Source organism: Oryctolagus cuniculus, chromosome 12 (genome assembly GCF_051225735.1).
Source record: "Oryctolagus cuniculus isolate XC-2025 breed Fujian yellow rabbit chromosome 12, ASM5122573v1, whole genome shotgun sequence".
Taxonomy (NCBI): Eukaryota; Metazoa; Chordata; class Mammalia; order Lagomorpha; family Leporidae; genus Oryctolagus; species Oryctolagus cuniculus.
In genome coordinates this window covers 63944914-63965683 of record NC_142878.1, presented here as the reverse complement: position 1 = coordinate 63965683, position 20770 = coordinate 63944914, and the positions used below count along the sequence as shown (strand labels likewise).

At 42.7% G+C, this 20770-nt stretch overlaps 1 protein-coding gene across 9 annotated transcripts in view; it reads right to left on the bottom strand.

Annotated features, from left to right (window-relative positions):
- The window catches only part of KNL1 (kinetochore scaffold 1), a 79885-nt gene that overhangs the window by 20812 nt on the left and 38303 nt on the right, over nt 1-20770 (bottom strand). For all 9 annotated transcript variants that reach the window (XM_008269188.5, XM_008269189.5, XM_089310065.1 and 6 more), the window contains 5 exons: nt 15865-20748; nt 13410-13548; nt 12966-13033; nt 10194-10292; nt 8648-8763 (listed from right to left, as the gene is read on the bottom strand). In XM_008269188.5, coding sequence (XP_008267410.2) covers nt 8648-8763; nt 10194-10292; nt 12966-13033; nt 13410-13548; nt 15865-20748 — 5306 coding nt within the window. The remainder of the gene's footprint in view (nt 1-8647; nt 8764-10193; nt 10293-12965; nt 13034-13409; nt 13549-15864; nt 20749-20770) is intronic.

Sequence of the window (20770 nt, the reverse complement as noted above, 5' to 3'; positions counted from 1 at the left end):
GCATTGCAGGCATTTGAGGACAGAACTAGCAGGTAGGAGTGCTCTTTTTCTCGCTGATTCTCTCTTTGCCTCTCAAATTCTTTTTTTTTTTAAAAAAAGAGAATGTTAGGGTCAGCACTGTGGCAGAGTGAGTTAAGTTGTGGCCTCCTGCAGTGCCAGCATCCCATACAGGTGCTGCCTAAAGTCCTGGCTGCTCCACTTTTTTTCCCCCAGACTTTTTCCTTTTTTTTTTTTTTAGAGACTTATTTATTTATTTGAAAGTCAGAGTTACACAGAGAGAGGCAGAGAGAAAGAGAGTTCTTCCATCCGCTGGTTCACTCCCCAATTGGACGCAACTGCCAGAGCTGCGCCGATCCAAAGCCAGGAGCCAGGAGCCAGGAGTTTCTTAAGTCTTCCATGTAGGTGCAGGGGCCCAAGGACTTGGGCCATCTTGAACTGCTTTCCCAGGCCATCAGCTACTCTACTTCTAATCCAGATCTCTGCTAATGTGCCTGGGAAAACAATGGAAGATGGCCCAAGTCTCTGGGTCTCTGTGCCCATGGAGGAGATCTGGAAGAAGCTCCTGGTTTCTGGCTTCGGCTTGACATAGCCCTGGCCGTTGTGGCCATTTGGGAAGTGAACCAGTGGATAGAAGATCTCTGTCTCCTTCCCTCTTTCTAGCTTTGCCTTTCAATTAATAAATATTAAAAAAAAAAAAAAAGAATGTTATTGATATCTTTAAAAAACCATTCTCTCAAAAACAGAATTTGAATCTCAATGTATCAACCTGTTTCAATATGAAAACTTATGGCTTATGAAGAATCCTTAAGTTTTGTTAATCCTTAATTGTAATGAAGTTGTAGCTATTATTCAAAGTAAATTTCCCAAATAAGATCAAAATCACGCCGGTGCAGCGGCTCACTAGGCTAATCCTCTGCCTTGCAGCGCCGGCACACCGGGTTCTAGTCCCGGTTGGGGCGCTGGATTCTGTCCCGGTTGCCCCTCTATCAGGCCAGCTCTCTGCTGTGGCCAGGGAGTGCAGTGGAGGATGGCCCAAGTGCTTGGGCCCTGCACCCCATGGGAGACCAGGAGAAGCACCAGGCTCCTGCCATCAGATCAACGCGGTATGCCAGCCGCAGCGGCCACTGGAGGGTGAACCAACGGCAAAAGGAAGACCTGTCTCTCTGTCTCTCTCACTGTCCACTCTGCCTGTCAAAAAAAAAAAAAACAAAAAACAAAAAACAAAACAAAACAAAAAGATCAAAATCACAATTCACTTTTACAGAACAGAATTTACAAAATGGCAAAACTGTTATAATATCAATATATTAGTTTCTTGTTAAAAATAAAGGATATAAAATTTCTAGCAGAGTTAGAAGATAGTATATACAGGTTCACAGGTATGAAATCAAGCAGTAGAACAAATCTAAACATACTGCTAAGTTAAAGATCTCATTTCATTCAAAATAAAACATTCTCAGACAAATCCTGAGACACCTAATTCTCGAACACTATAAAGATAGTAGATTTACAGTATTTATGAAGGGACAAAGCAGAAGCAGGTGACTCCGAAGTGTTAAAAAAAATTTTTTTTAGATTTATTTATTTACTTGAAAGGAGTAGTTACAGAGAGAGAAAGCTCTTTCATCAGGTGGTTCACTCCCCGAATGGCACTAATGGCCCAGTCAAGTGAAGTCAGGAACCAGGAGCTTCCACTGGTTCTCCCAAGTAGGTGGCAGGGGCCCAAGCACTGGGGCCATCTTCCACTATTTTCTCATGAAACATACATAGGAAAGCTGAAGTGGAGCAGCCAGAACCAATGCTCATATGGAATACCAGCATCGCAGGGGGCAGCTTAACACACCGAGGCACATAACACAGGCACCTATAGTTCTTTCTCCCCAGAGGAAAATTAATTTAATATCTAACAATCTCCTGTAATTATATTCTAGAATTTCAGCTTTTCTTCAGTTCTGAATCTTTCTGGGTTTCTGTTCAACACTACTTTTAACTTTATTTTTACTTATTTGAAATGCAGAGACACACGGAGAGAAAATAGAGAGTGAGAAATGAGTGAAAGAGAAAAAGATCCTCCGCCTAGCGGCGCCGGCACACCGGGTTCTAGTCCCGGTTGGGGCGCCGGATTCTGTCCCGGTTGCCCCTCTTCCAGGCCAGCCCTCTGCTGTGGCCAGGGAGTGCAGTGGAGGATGGCCCAGGTGCTTGGGCCCTGCACCCCATGGGAGACCAGGAAAAGCACCTGGCTCCTGGCTCCTGCCATCGGATCAGCGCGGTGCGCCGGCCGCAGCGCGCCGGCCGCGGCGGCCATTGGAGGGTGAACCAACGGCAAAGGAAGACCTTTCTCTCTGTCTCTCTCTCTCACTGTCCACTCTGCCTGTCAAAAAAAAAAAAAAAAAAAAAAAAAGAAAAAGAGAGACAGAAATCTTCCAGCCCATGGTTCATACTCTAAATGCCTGCAACAGCCAGGGTAGGTCCAGCTGAAGCCAGGAAGGAGCCCGGAACTCCATCTAGGTTTCTCTCATGGGCAGCAAGGACTCGAGTACGTGGGCCACACTAACTGCTGCCACTAACTGCTGTGTACAAGTAGGAAGCTGAATCAGAAGTGGAGTAGCCAGGACTCAACCCAGGCACTTCATATAGGATGTGAGTATCCCAAGCAGTGCCTTTCACTTGCTGTAACACAACACCCATTCTATTATCTTTATGTTCTTAAACCCAAATGTACATTCACTGCCACTTAAAAAATAAAGGAAATAGGGGCCAGTGTTGTAGCAAGGTGGGTAAAAGCCATCGCCTGTGACACCAGCATCTCATATGGGTGCTGGTTGGTGTCCTGGCTAAACCACTTCTGATCCAGCTTCCAGCTAAAGGCCTGCGAAAAGCAGGGGAAGATGGCAAAAATGGTTGGGTTCCTGCCACCCGTATGGGAGACCTGGATGAAGCTCTAGGCTCCTGGCTTCAGCCTGTCCCAGCCCTGTCCATTGTGACCATTTGGGTAGTGAACCAGCAGATGAAGATCTCAGTCTCTCCCTCTTCCTTTGCTAACTCTTTCAAATAACTAATCTTTTTATTTTTTATTTATTTTTTAAAAGATTTATTTATTTATTTGAAAGAGTTAGAAGGCTGGTGTGGCGGCTCACTAGGCTAATCCTCTGCCTTGCGGCACCGGCAACCCGGGTTCTAGTCCCAGTCGGGGCACCGGATTGTGTCCCGGTTGCCCCTCTTCCAGGCCAGCTCTCTGCTGTGGCCAGGGAGTGCAGTGGAGGATGGCCCAAGTACTTGGGCCCTGCACCCGCATGGGAGACCAGGAAGCACCTGGCTCCTGCCTTCAGATCAGCGCGTTGCGCCGGCCGTGGTGGCCATTGGAGGGTGAACCAACGGCAAAGGAAGACCTTTCTCTCTGTCTCTCTCCCTCACTGTCCACTCTGCCTGTCAAAAAAGAAAAAAAAAAAAAGACAGAGAGAGAGGTAGAGACAGAGAGCAAGGTCTTCCATCCAGTGGTTCACTCCCCAGACTACCGCAATGGGCGGAGCTACGCCGATCTGAAGGCAGGAGCCAGGAGCTTAGGAGACCAGGAAAAAGCTCCTGGCTCCTAGCTTCAGATTGGCTCAGCTCTGGCTTTAGCAGCCATCTGGGGAGTGAACCATTGGATGGAATACCTCTCTCTGCCTCTCTTCTCTCTCTGTAACTCTTTCAAATAAATCTTAAAAAAAAAAAAAAAAAAAGGAGATAAATTAAGATATGAAGATTTATAACTGCCTCAGTGAACAGATTTTGTGCCTTCTGTTTTTAGCACTTTATCACATTTTACTGATTTCTGCCATTCCACTTCCTAGATTATGGAAAAGGTCTGTTTATGTTGTCTCTCTCTTTTTTTTTTTTTTAAAGATGTATTTATTTATTTGAAAGTCAGAATTACATAGTGAGAGGGAGAGGCAGAGAGAGACAGAGAGAGAGAGAGAGAGGTCTTCCATCCGCAGGTTCACTCCTCAATTGGCCGCAATGGACGGAGCTAGTTCGATCCAAAGCCAGGAGCCAGGAGCTTCTTCTGGGTCTCCCACGTGGGTGCAGAGGCCTAAGCACTTGGGCCATCTTCTATTGCTTTCCCAGGCCATAGCAGAGAGCTGGATCAGAAGTGGAGCAGCCAGGACTTGAACTGGCGCCCATATGGGATGCCGGCACTGCAGGTGGTGGCTTTACCCACTACACCACAGTGCCGGTCCTGTCTCTTTTTAAAATGTGCCAATACTGTACTTTATTTATTTATTTATTTATTTTTGACAGGCAGAGTGGACAGTGAGAGAGAGAGACAGAGAGAAAGGTCTTCCTTTGCTGTTGGTTCACCCTCCAATGGCCCCCGCGGCTGGAGCGTTGCGGCCGGTGCACTGCGCTGATCTGAAGCCAGGAGCCAGGTGCTTCTTCCTGGTCTCCCATGCAGGTGCAGGGCCCAAGCACTTGGTTCATCCTCCACTGCACTCCCAGGCCACAGCAGAGAACTGGACTGGAAGAGGAGCAACCGGGACAGAATCCGGTACCCTAACCGGGACTAGAACCCAGGGTGCCAGCGCCGCAGGTGGAGGATTAGCCTATGGAGCTACGGCGTCAGCCGAGGCATTAATCTTACAGCTTTTTCAATACTAACTAGTTCATTTTCATAATGTTGTTGAGGAATCAGCACTTTCTGCAGAAGTTTCACAGGAAATTCGTGTGTACTTGGGTGTTCTTTTTGTGTATTTGCAAAAATTTTATTCACTCTGTTAACTTTTTCATTATTCTCAATGTTTATCTTACAATTAGTGGTAACTGGCTTTGCTTTGTGTTTAGCCTTAAAGATATTTTTGGCTGGATATGTGAAATATGTTCCTGGACTTTGCCCTTTTAATTTGTTCTTAGTCATTGTCTTCTGTACCACGTGCAGCTGCCTGAGCTCCAGGTAATGCCCGAAGTACTAAAATTGTATCTTAAATTCTACTTTTAAGACCATACAATTTTTTTTTTAAGATTTATTTGAAAGGAAGAGAGACAGAGACAGAGAGACAGAGAGACAGAGAGACAGAGAGAGAGAGAGAGAGAGAGAGAGATTGTTCATCTGCTGGTTTAATCCCAAAATGGCTGCAATGGCCAGGGCTGGGCCTGGTCGAAGCCAGGAACCAAGTGTTTCTTTTGGGTCTCCCATGTGGGTGTAGGGGCCCAAGTATTCAGGCTATCTTCCAATGCTTTCCTAGGTGCATTAACAGGGAGCTGGATCAGGAATGGAGCAGCCAAGGTTCGAACTGGCACCCATATGGGATGCTGACAGTGCAGGCAGAGGCTTAACTTTCTGTACCACAGTGAGGGGTCCAGATCATACAATTTTTAAAGATTATTTTTTTTTTGTTTGTCAGAATGCTTCCACACTTATCATACTAGATAAGTATGATACAAATACTACTTTTAGTTATAAATTCTTTTTTCAAATCACTGATTTGAGAGAGAGAGACAGTGCATACATATACTAGCTAGCCAGCTCCCATCTTCTGGTTTATTTCTCCATGCCGATAAAAGCCAGGGGGCTGGGGCTGGCACTGTGGCCTAGCGGGTAAGGCCGCCGTCTGTAGCACCAGCATCCTATAGCACCGGTTTGAATCCCAGCTGCTCTGCTTCCAATCTAGCTTTCTGCTATGGCCTGGGAAAGCAGTAGACAATGGCCCAAGAGCCTGGGCCCCTGCACCCTCGTGCGAGACCTGGAATAAGCTTCTGATTCCTGCCTTCAGATCGGCACAGCTCTGGCCATTGTGGCCATCTGGGGAGTGAACCAGCAGATGGATGACCTTTCTCTCTCTTTCCATCTCTGCCTCTCTGTAACTCTGCCTTTCAAATAAATAAATCTTAAAAAAAAAAAAAAAAAAAGCCAGGGTGATGAAGTTGGAAATTCCATTCAGGTTTCCCACGGTGGTGGCAGGAACCCAATTAACTTAGCCATCAGTGAAAATTCTGCTGTAACTGAGGCAATCTTCTTGGCTGGCTGGCTTCAATCTGAACAGGATTTTGTGGAAATTTGGGGAACGAATCAAAAGATGGGAGCTTTCAGTTATTTTCTCTCTTCCTCTCAAAACAACAACAAAAAACCTCAGAAAACAAATATTCTTATATCTACTTTGAAATCAGTCTGAAGCATTTACATATTCCAAAAACAAAGAGCTGTCTTCTGGGTAAAACCATATTCTTTTACAAAGGAAAACCAAGTGCTAATGTGATAAAATTATAAACCTAATAGGAAACTTGATTTAAGGTACTACATATAAATTTCTACTAACCGGGGCAAGCATTTGGGCACAGAAGATCCGGGTTCTAGTCCCAGGTCTGCTTACAATTCCAGCTTCCTGCTAATTTGCACACTGGGAGGTAGCAGGTGATGGCTCAAGTACTTGGGTTCCTGCCACTCATGTGGGAAATGCAGATTGAGTTCTAGGGTCCTGGCTTCAACCTGGGCCAGCTTTGGATGTTGCAGGCACTGGGGGAGCAAACCAGTAGATGGAAGATCTTTTTCTTCCTATCTCTCTGTCTTTCAAATAAGTAAAATTTAAAAATAAAATATGAAAATGTACTTTCTCCTTTAGAAGATATTTTCTTAGGGCTGGCACTACAGCATAGAAGGTTAAGATTCCACTTGTAGTGCCAGCATCCAATATGGGCTCTGGTTTGAGTCCTAGCTGCTTCACTTCCAATCCAGCTCCCTGCTAATGCCCCTGGGAAAGCAATGGAACATGGCTCCATTGCTTGGGCCCCTGCACCCACATGGGACCTGGAAGAAGCTCCTGGCTCTGGACTGGCTTAGGACCAGCCATTTGGGGAGTGAACCAATGGATAGAAGATCTCTCTCTCTCTCTCTCTCGTCTCTATTTCTGCCTTTCAAATAAATAAAAAATAAGTCTTCTAAAAAAAAAAAAAAAAGATGCTCTCCCGCAAGTAATATTTATAACCATTTTTTAAAAAAGATTTATTTATTTATTTGAAAGTCAGAGTTACAGAAGGCAGAGGTAGAGAGAGAGAGAGGTCTTCCATCCACTGGTTCATTCCCCGGATGGCCACAATGGCCAGAGCTGTGCTGATCCAAAGCCAGGAGCCAGGATCTTCCTCTGGGTCTCCCACATGGGTGCAAGGGCCCAAGGATTTGGGCCATCTTCTACTGCTTTCCCAGGCCATAGCAGAGAGCGCGACTGGAAACGGAGCAGCCAGTACTCGAACTGGTGCCCACCTGGGATGCCGGCATTGCAGGTGGTAGCTTTACCTGCTATGCCACAGTGCCAGCCCCTCCTGCAAGTATTTTATTATAATCTAATAATTAGTGTTTATTTTTATTGAGCATGTATTTCTTGCTAAGAATGGTATGAACACATTAAAAGAATTTTTTAAAAGTTTCAAGGGGCTGGTAAGTTGCTGCCTGCAGTGCTGGGTGCCAGTTTGACTCCCAGCTGCTCCACTTCCGATCCAACTTTCTGCCTGGGAAAGCAGCAGAAGATGGTCCAAGTCCTTGGGCCCCTGCACTCACGTGGGAGACCTGGAAGAGTCTCCTGGCTCCTGATTGGAGCAGCTCTGGCAGCTTCGAACATTTAGGGAGTGAACCAGAGGATGGAAGACCTTTCTCTCTCTCACTCTCTTTCTCTGCCTCTCCCTTTCAAATAAATAAATAAATCTTTAAAAAAAAATGTATTTGAAAGGCAAACAGAGACAGACAGGCAAACAGAGAAAGCGACCAGCTCTGGTTCATTCCTTAAATGCCTACAGAGGCTGAAGTTGGGCCACACTGAAGCTGGGAGCTGGAAACTCAACCCAAGTCTCCTATGAGGGTAGCATTGACCCAGGTAGTTGAGTTTTCACTTGCTGCCTCTTAGTGCATATTATCAGGAAGCTGGAATCAGTAACAGAGCTAGGACTTGAATCCAGGTTCTCTAATATGGAATGTGGGAATTCCAATTCCAAGTTGCATTTTTTTTTTTAAGATTTATTGATTTATTTGAAAGTCCGAGTTACACAGAGAGAGAGGTAAGGAGAGATGTCTTCCATCTGATGGTTCATTCCCCAGTTGGCTGCAATGGCTGGAGCTGTGCCAATCCAAAGCCAGGAGCCAGGAGCTTCTTCCGGGTCTTCCACACGGGTACAGGGGCGCAAGGACTTGGGTCATCCTCTACTGCTTTCCCAGGCCATAGCAGAGAGCAGGATCGGAAGTGGAGCAGCTGGGACCCAAACTGGTGCCCATATGTGATGTTGGCACTTTAAGCCTAGGTGTTAACCCACTGTGCCATAGTGTCGGCTCCAAGCTGCATCCTGACTGTTAGGCCACACACCTGCTTCTGAAAACATTTTATATACAATATTTCTACTGTTTATTTTTACCTGTAAAGTAGGTATTATAATCCCCACTTTATGGATGCAGAAATGAAGGTTAAATTACTGACCCAAGGTTGTTGTATTCAAGTGTTGTATTCAATATTCAGCTTCAACATATCTGATTACAAAAGCAAAACACTCTCAACCATGTCACACCATCAGTTAATGCCATCAACTTTTTCCCATGCCAGTGGTATTTTAATGAAAATCTTACCACAGACAACTTGCTGATCAACAAAAACTGCACAAACAGAAAAAAACAAAATCAAAGATTTCTTACTCTTCAATCTTCTGGCGAAGGACCTCACAATCTTCTCTATAAATCTCTATCTTGGGTCCATAAACATACTGTCTTAACATCAGGTCCTCTGGAGTAGGTGTTGTGCTTATAGTAAACTGAAAAAAAAATAATCATTCCCTCAGAACTGATATCTTTTTTTATTATTATTTGACAGACAGAGTTAGACAGTGAGAGAGACAGAGAGAGGTCTTCTCTCTGTTGGTTCACCCCCCAAATGGCCGCTACGGCCAGCACTATGCCAATCCGAAGCCAGGAGCCAGAAGCTTCTTCTTGGTCTCCCATGTGGGTGCAGGGGCCCAAGCACTTGGGCCATCCTCCAATGCTTTCCCAGGCCACAGCAAAGAGCTGGACTGGAAGAGGAACAACCGGGACTAGAACCTGGCGCCCATATGGGATGCCGGTGCCACAGGCAGAGGATCAACCAAGTGAGCCACGGCCCCGGCCCCAGAACTGATATCTTGAGGCATGCACCAGTATTAATTCAAGTTTCAGAGTGGTTAATTTTTTTTTAAGGTTTTTTGTTTATTTATTTGAAAGGTAGAGTCATAGACAGAGACAGGGAAAAACAGAAAGGTCTTCCATCCACTGGTTCACTCCCCAAATGGCCCCAACTGCCAGAGCTAGACTGATTTGAAGCCAGGAGCTTCTTCCAGGTCTCCCACATGGGTGCAAGAGCCCAAGCATTTGGGTCATCTTCCACTGCTTTCTCAGGCCATTATCGGGGAGCTTGATCAGAAGTGGAGCAGCCAGGACTTAAATCAGCCCTTATGGGATGCTGGCGCCACAGGTAGAGGCTTAACCTACTTTGCCACAGCACCAGTACCACAAGTTTTTCTATTAATCTTTTAAATTGAGTTTGTCGATCTGCATTATTTAAATATTCTATTATTTACATATTTTTACTTTGAAAAATGCTCATTACAAACTTCTAAAACATATTTTTCTGTAATCAAAAAATTACCAAACAAAATATATGGCAAGGTACTAAAAAATTACAATTTTGCCTTTCAAAATCTATGATCAAAAAAGTGTACCACAGAGGCCAGTGTTGTGCATAATGATTAAAGCTGCAGCCAGTATCTCACATGCTCACATGGGTGCTGGTTTCAGACCTGGCTGCTCCACTTCCAATCCAGCTCCCTGTTAACTGGCCTGAGAAAGCAGCAGAACACGGCCAAGTGCTTGGGCCTCTGTATCCACGTGGGAGATCCAGAAGCTCTTGAATCCTGGCTTCAGCTTCATGCAGCCCCTGGCTGTTGTGCCATTTGGGGAATGAACCAGTGGACAGAAGATTCCTTTCTCTCTCTCTCTTCCTTTCACTGTGTAACTCTGACTTTGAAATAAATTAAACAAAGAAAAAAATGTATCACAAACGTGTACAATACAGGAAACTTTCTATAGAAAAATCTGTTTTCTTTGATTTTTTTTGTTCTTGAATAAACACTTGATTTAATGCTGTCTTGTTATAAAAAAAGTATAATACATTATAGCTGAAATAACTATATTACCAAGAAATTGCACTTACTTTGGCTGGGAGATTGCTCTGTCGGGGTTTCTGTATCAAGATGTGGACTTGAAGAAGTATAAAGAACTCCCTTACTGTTATTCTCCCATCTTTGAGTTTCTGAGAAAAGAGACAACAGTTTGTGTGACTTTTCAAGGTAAGTACAATCTGACTATAATCACCTCATCTGCTTCTAAATGGCTTAAAGCACTTTGTATATTGCAAGTTATACACAAGGACAGATTTAACATTATTTCTTAAGGTTATTCAACAACAGAGTTAAAATTTTTTGTTTTTGAGATTTATTTTATTGATTCAAAAGGCAAAGTGACAGAGAAACAGAGGGAGAGACAGAGAAAGAGATCTTCCATCCTCTGGTTCACTACCTAAATGGCTGCATCAGCTGTGGCTGGGCCAAGCCAAAGTCAAGAGCCTGGAATTCCATTCGGATCTCCCACGTGGGTGGCTAGGGCCCAAGCACTTGGGCCATCTTCCACAGATTTCCCAGGAACATTAGCAGGAAGCTGGATTGGAAGTGGAGCAGCTGGAACTTGAATCAGTGCTCTGATATGGGACGCCAACATTGAAGGTGGAATTCAACCAAACATACCACAATGACAGTCCCAAAGTTAGCTCTCTTCCTCTGCTTCATTCCCCAAATGCCTGGAATGGCTGGGGTGGGCCGGGCCAAACTGGAGCCAGGAGCCAGGAACTTAATTCAGGTCTGTCACATGGGTGGCAAGGGCTCAACTACTTGAGCTATCATCTGCTGCCTCCCATCACCTAATGCTTCCTGTATTAGCAGGAGGCTGGAACTGGGAGAGGACCTAGGACTTATACACTGGCACTCCAATATGGGAGGTGAGCATCCCAACCAGTATCTTAAATGCTAGGCCAAATGCCTGTCCCACATAAGTTGTTTTTTTTTTTTTTTTTGGACAGGCAGGGTGGACAGTGAGAGAGAGACAGAGAGAAAGGTCTTCCTTTGCCGTTGGTTCACCCTCCAATGGCCGCCACAGCTGGCGCACTGCGGCCAGCGCACCGCGCTGATCCGATGGCAGGAGCCAGGTGCTTCCTGGTCTCCCATGCGGGTGCAGGGCCCAAGCACTTAGGCCACCCTCCACTGGACTGGAAGAGGGGCAACCGGGACAGAATCCGGCGCCCCGACCAGGACTAGAACCCGGTATGCCGGTGCCACAAGGTGGAGGATTAGCCTAGTGAGCCGCGGTGCCAGTCTTTTTTTTTTTTTAAAGATTTATTTATTTATTTGAAAGTCAGAGTTACACAGAGGGAAGGAGAGGCAGAGAGAGAGAGAGGTCTTCCATCCGATGGTTTACTCCCCAGTTGCCCACAATGGCCGGAGCTGTGCTGATCCAAAGCCAGGATCTTCTTCCGGATCTCCCACGGGGGTGCAGGGGCCCAAAGACTTGGGCTGTGTTCTACTGCTTTCCCACGCCGTAGCAGAGAGCTGGATCAGAAGTGGAGCAGCTGGGACTCGAATCGGCGCCCTCATGGGATGCCAGCACTTCAGGCCAGGGTGTTAACCCGCTGCGCCACAGTGCCAGCCCCCCCCCCCAACATAAGTCTTTTAATCATCATTTCTACTTGCTATGGTACAGATGTTTGTCTCCTTCAAAGCTCATGTATAAACTCAATAACTCCAGTCATATGTTAGTGGCATTTGGAGGTGAGAACTTTAGGAAGTAATTAGGATTAGAAGAGTTCATGGGCTGGCGCCGCGGCTCACTAGGCTAATCCTCTGCCTTGCGGCGCCAGCACACCGGGTTCCAGTCCCGGTCGGGGCGCCGGATTCTGTCCCGGTTGCCCCTCTTCCAGGCCAGCTCTCTGCTGTGGCCAGGGAGTGCAGTGGAGGATGGCCCAAGTGCTTGGGCCCTGCACCCCATGGGAGACCAGGAGAAGCACCTGGCTCCTGCCTTCGGATCAGCGCGGTGCACCGGCCACAGCGTGCCAGCCGTGGCGGCCATTGGAGGGTGAACCAACGGTAAAGGAAGACCTTTCTTTCTGTCTCTCTCTCTCACTGTCCACTCTCCCTGCTAAAAAAAAAAAAAAAAAAAAAAAAAAAGAGTTCATAAGGGCGAGGTCTTCATGGCTTTGTAAGAGGAAGAGACTCCAGTTAGCAAGCTTGTTCTGTCCGTACCAGGCAGAAGGCCGTCATAAAATATTAAACAGAAGCTACAGCCATGTTCTTGGACTTCCCAATCTCTACAACCTAGTTAAATTGGGACTGGCATTGTGGCATCACGGGTAAAGCTGCTGCCTGCAGCACCAACATCCTATACAGATGCCAGTTCGAGTCACAGTTGCTCTACTTCTGATCCAGCTCCCTGCTAATGTGCCTGGGAAAGTAGTGGAAGATGGCCCAAGTGCTCAGGCCCCTGCATCTATGTGGGAAACCAGGAAGAATCTCCTGGCTCTTTGTTCCAGCCTGGACCAGTTCTGCAGCTCTGGCCATTGGGGCCGTGTAGGGAGTGAACCAGCAAATGGAAGACTTCTCTGTAACTTTGCCTTTCAAATAAATAAAATAAATCCTTAAAACAAAACAAAAAAAAAGAACCTAGCTAAATTAACCTCAGTTCTTTGTAAATTATCAAATATGTTGTATTCAGTTATAGCAACAGAAAATAGACTATGATAGTAATCCATACAGTTGTTATGCTGAATCCTCAACAAAGAAAACTAATCTTTCTGCATATTTTAAATATTTTATAACTTAAGACAAAATGAAACAAGAAAATTAGTTGTATTAGAAATGAAAAAATACTTTTCACATACCTCCCTTAAACTCTCTTCACAAATAGTATCTCTGATAAACTGTGATTCCATTTGACTATTGCGGTGTGCTAGAAGTTGAGCAAATTCATGTGATGAACAAGTCAAAATTAAACTGTAAGCTTAATTTTAGTTATCTTTCAGATTTAGGGGTGGTTCATAGTCTTGAAGCCATCCACTGGGATGTTTCTGGGAAGACAGTCAGTCTTCAGACACAGTCTATTACAGTTTTAAGGTTTTAATCACTCTTTCCCCTCTGAAAGAAAATCACTATTCCTCTGCAGTATACCACTTCTCAATTCATTAAAATAACTATTAAAATAAATATTAGATTATTTATCAACTCTATTTTATAACATACAATATTCAATTATTCCTTAAACTGAAATACATTTATTATTAGTCAAGTAAATGGGGGCTATTATTTAGCTTTCATGAAGATCTTACTGCTGAAGTCCAGAGATGTCCCATCAGCCTTGACTGAATCCAGAGAGCTGCTGCAAGTAGACGGAGTCCTGCTCAGGCTTTTTATCAATACACTGTTGGCATTTTTATCTATATCCCTTTCAGTATGGTGATCAAAAACCTGAAATTATCAATCAAGGGACATCATCAGAATAGTTAGGACAGTGTATAATGATAGAGACTAAATACTTATTGAACATTCACAAAAATACTAATTCTATTTTTTAAAGATTTATTTATTTATTTATTTATTTATTTGAAAGAGTTACACAGAGAGAGGAGAGGTAGAGAGAGAGAGAACAGGGTCTTCCATCTATTGGTTCACTCCCCAATTGGCCGCAACGGCTGGAGCTGCGCCGATCCGAAGCCAGAAACTTCTGGGTCTCCCACATGGGTGCAGGGGCCCGATGACTTGGGCCATCTTCTACTGCTATCCCAAGCCATAGTAGAGAGCTGGATCGGAAGTGGAGCAGCCGGGTCTCGAACCGGAGCCCATATGGGATGCCAGCGCTTCAGGCCAGGGCGTTAACCCACTGGGCCACAGCGCCGGTCTCCCAAAAATACTAATTCTAACATAAAACTTATCTATAATCCCTACAAAGTATCTGAAAGAATCAGAATAACAGGCAATTTAAACCTTTAATCAGAAATAATTTTATTACACTGAACAGTTTCTTAGATATATCTAAATCACAGGCAGATCCTATAATCTACCTCATGTTTACCTATCCAGCTGTTCAGCTACTAACCATCAGCATCAGGTCTATCACACTGCAGAAAATCAGACTAGAATACTGGTTGTAGGTGGTGGCCAGCACTGTGGCATAGGGGGTAAAAGTCATTGCCTGCAGTGCCAGCATCCCATATGGGCACTGGTTTGAGTCTTAGCTGCTCCACTTCCAATCTAGCTCTCTGCTGTGGCCTGGGAAAGCAGTAGAAGATGGCACAAGTGCTTGGGACCCTGCACCCGCGTGGGAGACCCAGAAGAAGCTCCTGACTCCTGGCTTTGGCCTGGCACAGCCCTTACTGTTGTGGCCATTTGGGGAGTAAACCAGCAGGTGGAAAATCTCTGTCTCTTCCCTTCTCTCTGTAACTCTGCATTTCAATAGATAAAAAAATATATCTTTAAAAAAGTTCTTTAAAATAAATTTTAAAAATTATTACTTTGAGATAATGGGCTTGACTAGGGACTTTCCCACTCACTAAAGAAATGGGCTCTCAGCTTCTACGTATCCTCATCAGCCAAGAGAATTCAGTCAAGCTTTTCTTCATGCAATAGTGGTAACAGGAATGTTTTTTACTCCTCAAGTATTTATAATAGTGAAGATGTCTTTTCAAACTATACATGAGGGGGGATCTTCAAAAAGTTCATGGAAAATGAAAATTAGGGGGAAAAAATGCATGGATTTCAAAAAAAATTTTACATCAAAATAAATTTATCTTTAAGATTTCTCCATAAACGTTCTGAAGTCTTTTCATATATACTTCCTAGAGATTTTTCAAAGCAATGCTGACAAAGTCACTGAAGGCAAAACAGATATTTAGAATTTCACAATTTCAACACTGGTTAATTTAATCTTTAAAAGATTTTTTTATTTGAAAGACACAGTTACAGAGAGAAAAGAAACAGAGATATCTTTTGCTGGTTTACTCCCCAAATTGCCACAATGGCCAGGACTGTGCCGAAGCCAGGAGCTTCATCTGCATCTCCCATGTGGATATATAGGAGCCCAAGTACTTGGGCCATCTTCCACTGCTTTCCCAGGCATATCAGCAGGAGCTGGATTAGAAGTGGAGTATATGCAACTGGAAACAGCACCCATATGGGATGCCAACGTTGCAGGTAGTGGTTTAACTCACTATGCCACAATGCTGGCTCCAACAATGTTTAGTTTGGTACAACTTTCCATTTAATTTTTGTAATTGTCACTTTAAACTGTTTTGATGTCTACCTGCTAGCTTAGTATTGAAGATAGGAGTATTTCTCCAGCCTTATATATAGGAATAATTAATTTCTGCTTACCTAAGACTAAAATTAAAATTTAAGAACTCCATAGTTAAAAAAGCAAAATCTAAAACCGGTGCTGTGGTGTAGCAGGTTAAGCCACCACCTGCAGTGCTGGCATCCCATACGGGTGCCGGTTCAAGTCCCGGCTGCTCCACTTCCAATCCAGCTCTTTGCTATGGCCTGGGAAAGCAGTGGAAGATGACCAAAGTGGTTGGACCCCCTGCACCTGCATGGGAGACCGAGAAGGATCCTGGTTCCTGGTTCTGGATCAGCACAGGTCCAGCTGCTGCAGCCAACTGGGGAGTGAATCAGTGGATGGAGGACCTCTCTTTCTCTGCCTCTCCTCTCTCTGTGTAACTTTGACTCTCAAATAAATAATCTTAAAAAAAAAAAAAAAAGGCAAAATCTAAAGGTTCAACACAGGCTCACCTCTTGATCTTGTGTAGTATCACTAAGCTCAATCTCTGTTTTTCGGATTTTTTTCTCATTTGGACTATCTTCTTTTTGTACCCAGGTTCTTTTTTGTCGATTGCAGGTTTCTTCCAGTTTATTTTCAGATGGTGAACTCTCCTTTTGGTATGTTTCAATCAAAGTTTTGTCCTCAATGTCTACACATACGGAGTCCAAGGAATTAATCTCACCCGGGTATAATGGAAGGTTTTCCTCATTTATATACTGAGATGGACTTAAATTCAGTTTAGCTGCAACAGATCCAGTGCATGGATCCTCGCTGGAGACAGGCTGAGTTTCTAAATGATTTAAATCAGTTATATCTGCTGGAATCTGTTCCAGGTCATCAGTAACAGTAACACCACAATTTCTCTTGTTTGGCAATCTGGGCAAAAAGATTCCCAAAGAGCATCTCCTCATTTTATCTTTAACAGCAGTCTTTAATGGGACAGGGGTGGCTTCAGCTTCTTTATGAGAACTTTTATTTTCTTCACCTTTAGTATCGTTCACGTTGCTGGAGACTATATTATGTATTTCTGTAGCTTGCACTATATTCTTACCATTGTATGTCTCATTTCCTAATTTAAGTGATTGTTCTGAAGGAGGTGATTTATGAACAGTTTGGAAATCTAAAAACCCTTCAGTTTTTCCATCCAAATTATTCAGATTTTGTTTGACACTACTAAAACATGGAGCATCAGACACAATTACAGGATCTGATATTTGTCTAGCACTACAATGGGTCTGAATGACTTGCACAGTCAAGTTTGACTTAGCTGTTTGACTGTTTTCCTTCAGTTCTTTGCAGGCTATGGAAAACTGCTTCTTCTTATTGAGTATTTTGGGCTTGTTTTCATACGTGGATGCAAAGGAAATTCCTGTAACAATATTTAAACTCTTATCTCCATCTTTAGGCAATTTCACATCATTTTGACTGATAATACTCTGTCCTTTTTGAAGCAATGGAGGTTGCTGAGTTGGGAGGTGAGGCTCAGAAGCAACACAAATATCAACCAAGCCCTCCATTTGATCCTTTGGAAGCCTAAAAGATACTCGCTTTGAGTTAAGTTTAGTCATCTCCCCCAGATTTTGGCTATGAATCAAAGTTTGATTAGCTAATAGATTTTGAGGCTCTTTAATCAGATCCTGATCTTTTGGCAGTGTTATGGCACAGTGTAACTGTCCTTTGGTATTGGTTTGAATAGCTTCTTGTTTCTCTAGCAAAGGGCAAGGAGTAGAGAGGGTCAGCCCATCAGATGCCATGTTATGTTCACAGGGTAAACTGTCTGCAAAAGCAAGATCATTTTGCATTGGGCAATTATTGGCTTTTTCCTTATCTTTACCACACAAGGACATGACATTTCCCTCTAAATTATTAAAACAGGAAACATTTGGTAAACAGGAATAATCATTTGATCCACAAATAGTAGTTACATGACTGCTTGTAAAATCCACATTTTTTCTATCTGTACTATCTAAGTGACAGCTTTCAACTATAGCTTTTTCCAGTGTATAGGCCTGACCCACACCTTTCCCCATGACCTCTTCATCTGTAGCAGCTCTACAAGATTTCATGGTTTCCGTTTCACTTTGATCCCCAGACAATATATTAGTAGGAACAATGGGTATCATATGATGCTCTTGCTCAGTGTGAAGAAAAGTTTTGTTTTCTGTTGCCAGTTCTTGTTTTTTAGGGATTTCCTGAACACAGCTATTTTTCTTTTCCTCAGGAAAAGAACTGTTTAAGTTTTTTTCTTTTGCTATCCCAAATTTAGGGTTCTCATGAAATATTTTCTCTGTGGCTTGAAAATCAATGAAAACAGTATGGGACTTGGTGACTTCCAGATCATTTTGATTATCCACAAACACTACAGTTTTGTCCACTGGCCTAGTAGTTGTTTCATCTGGTAAGACCGTTTTACATACTAAGGCAGTTGTGTGACTTCTAGTAATCTCCATGTCATCCTGTCCACATGAATACAAAATAGTTTTAGAAGTTCCTGTTGAAGGCACCAAATGGAAATCTCTATCTTCCAGGGCACTTCTGTTATTTATGTCCATCATACAAATCTGGGTGATATCCAGATCATTTTTATCATTCTCTGGAAATACAATGGTCTTGTCATTTTTGAGCCTAAGGCTTTTTCTTCTCTGACTTTTGCCAGGTAGAAGTTCATTCAGAAATCCAGGCTTCTGGACATCTTTGATATTTTTCAGTGTGGTTGATTTAGACACTTCCATGTTATCATCAGTTATAAATGCTGTGGCTCTCTCTGCAGGATCACTATTCGGCCTTTCCTCCAGTACTGTTAGATGGCTGCCTTTTGCTGCTTTATGATCACTTTTATCACATTCTGGAAAGAAAACACTCTCCTCAGCAGTGTATGTCACTTTTGATTGTCGTAGGCTTTTCCTTTTAGATAGTTCAACGTCAGGTCTGCCTTGAAAGTCAATGAAAACAGTGTGACATTTTGTCATTTCTAATTCATTTTGGTCATCGACAAACATTACAGTTTTACCCATAGCAGTTATTTCATCTGGTAAGACAGTTTTACATTCTAAGGCAGTCGTGTGACTTCTAGTAATCTCCATGTCATCCTGCCCACATGAATACAAAATAGTTTTAGAAGTTTCTGGCAAGGGCACCAAATGGGAATCATGTTCATCTAATGGAGGCTTATGGCTTATTTCTACTGTGTAACTCTTGGTGATATCCATATCATTCTCATCCCCCTCTGAAAATATAACAGACTTATCATGCTTTAGTCCACCAACACTTTTCCTTCCACGACATTTGAGTTTTTTATTTTCCTTCAGAAATTCAGGTTTCTGCACGTTTTTGTCTTCTGACACATCCATGATATTATTAGATACAAACATTCTACTTTTCTCTATAGGACTTTTATTACATTTTTCAAGTTTTATAGTTCTCTGTTTGCTTACTGCTACCTGGTTAGTAGTATGTTTTAAATTAGTCTGATCAAGTTCTTGTATTTCAGAAGGACCAAATCCAATGACAACAGTGTGGCTCTTGGTTAGATCCATATTTTGTTCCTCCTCTGAACAAATAATCATCTTCTCATGAGAATAGTCAGATGTGCAGTCACTTACATTTTTCTTCAGTGGTTCAGGCAGTTTAGAATTTTGGCCTAGTATAGATTTCACTGTGTGACTATTAACAGCAGTATTACAAGTTTTCATGTCAGATTGTTCTTCTGTTGAATATAATGGCTTCATGGTAGAAAACAAAGGCTGTTCACTTGAAACTGTATCTTTATTATTTGTCAGCGTTCTTTGTTTATCAAGAACTCTACCAGAGTTGACAATATTATGATTTGTTGCTATGTCCTTAGATATTATGTTTGGTTGTTGGGATGGTTTGATATGACTTTTGGTTATTTTCCCCCATTCTTCTGAAGTGTTTTTACTATGAGAGTTAGACTTACTGATATTCTCTGGCACTAGATTACTAGATGCAAGAGGACTTTGACTTTCTAAGTTATTTATAAGACCTTCAGTCAAATCCATATTTTCACCAGCTAAGAGTTCAGTCTTTTCATTGGTTAATGAAATAGATAAAGGATTTGCCAAGTTCTGCTGCAATTTTTCCTTTGGCACAAGAGGAACTGAGCTAAAACTTACATTTATTTTCCCATATTCTGACACAGTTATATGATTTGAGAGTACAATTTCTTTCTCAGATATTGGTGCTGCAGTTATTTGTACATTTGTCTGATCTTGTTTTAAAATTTGATTATCTATTGCAACTGTGTGACTCTTGGTAATGTCCATGTTATCCTCTTCTGAATAAATCGTTTTCTCTAGGAGAAGAGGGATGCCATCTGGATTGGGACAAATTTTGGAATTACCATCATGGTTTGGCAAATTTTTCTCTTCTTTCATACCTGAGAAACACTTGGTCAGTTCCATGGCATCATTACAACTAGAATAAAAAACTGTCTTATAACCTTGAATAGATGGACTAGAACATATGGATTCTGGTGTTGTGGCCAAAGTTCTAGTATCTTGATTGGAAGTCTGTGTGATGGTGTGAGTTTCTGTCTCTATAATGTGGCTTCTGGTAATACATATTGTGTCTTCAGGGTTTAAGGAAGGGTTTTGAAAAGCAGCATTTGGTTTATTCTTACAGACTGTTTTCTTTCCTGGAACTTTAGTTCCATAATCTGTTATAACATTCATCATGACATTCTGAGTTTGATTTTCTATTTCAGATAAATTAGGTGCTAAGGGTAAAATCTGGACAGTGTGGTTAACTGTCAAGTCCATTTGGTCATTCCCATAAATTGTACTATCACCTTTAAATTCCCTTGAGTTGGCCTCATTGGATGTGGGAATCAATGTCTGAATATTGGCTGTATGACACTGGGTGAAATTCATCCCATCATCTTGTTCTCTAAAGATTCTAGTCATATTGCTACTATTCTCAGCTACATTAACAGGTACATACATTTGATATATAGAAGAGGCACTATTTGCTTCTTTGGAATAAATAGGTATCTCACAATTTTCTTTATCAGGCCCTGAAGAAAAAGAAGCATTGTATTTGCCTGTTTTCAATCTTTTTATGAAGTCAGTGCAATTTATTTTCTTTTCCGAAGAAGCGTTTTGATCCACAGAACAATTTGATTTTTTCATTCTTGAGTTCTCAAGGTGGTGTTTTAAGTCAGCCAGAAATGACGTGGTGTCTATCTTGGTGGACTTTTCACTTTTGGTACAATCTAAAAGGTCTCTGGTAATCATCACAGTGTGACTTGCTGTTAAGTCCATATGGTTTTCATCTAAAAAGATGACTGTCTGGTCACTTGCATGTTTCCTTTCATGGTTGTGTTCTATAGTTGAAAACTATAATGAAGACAAAATGTAA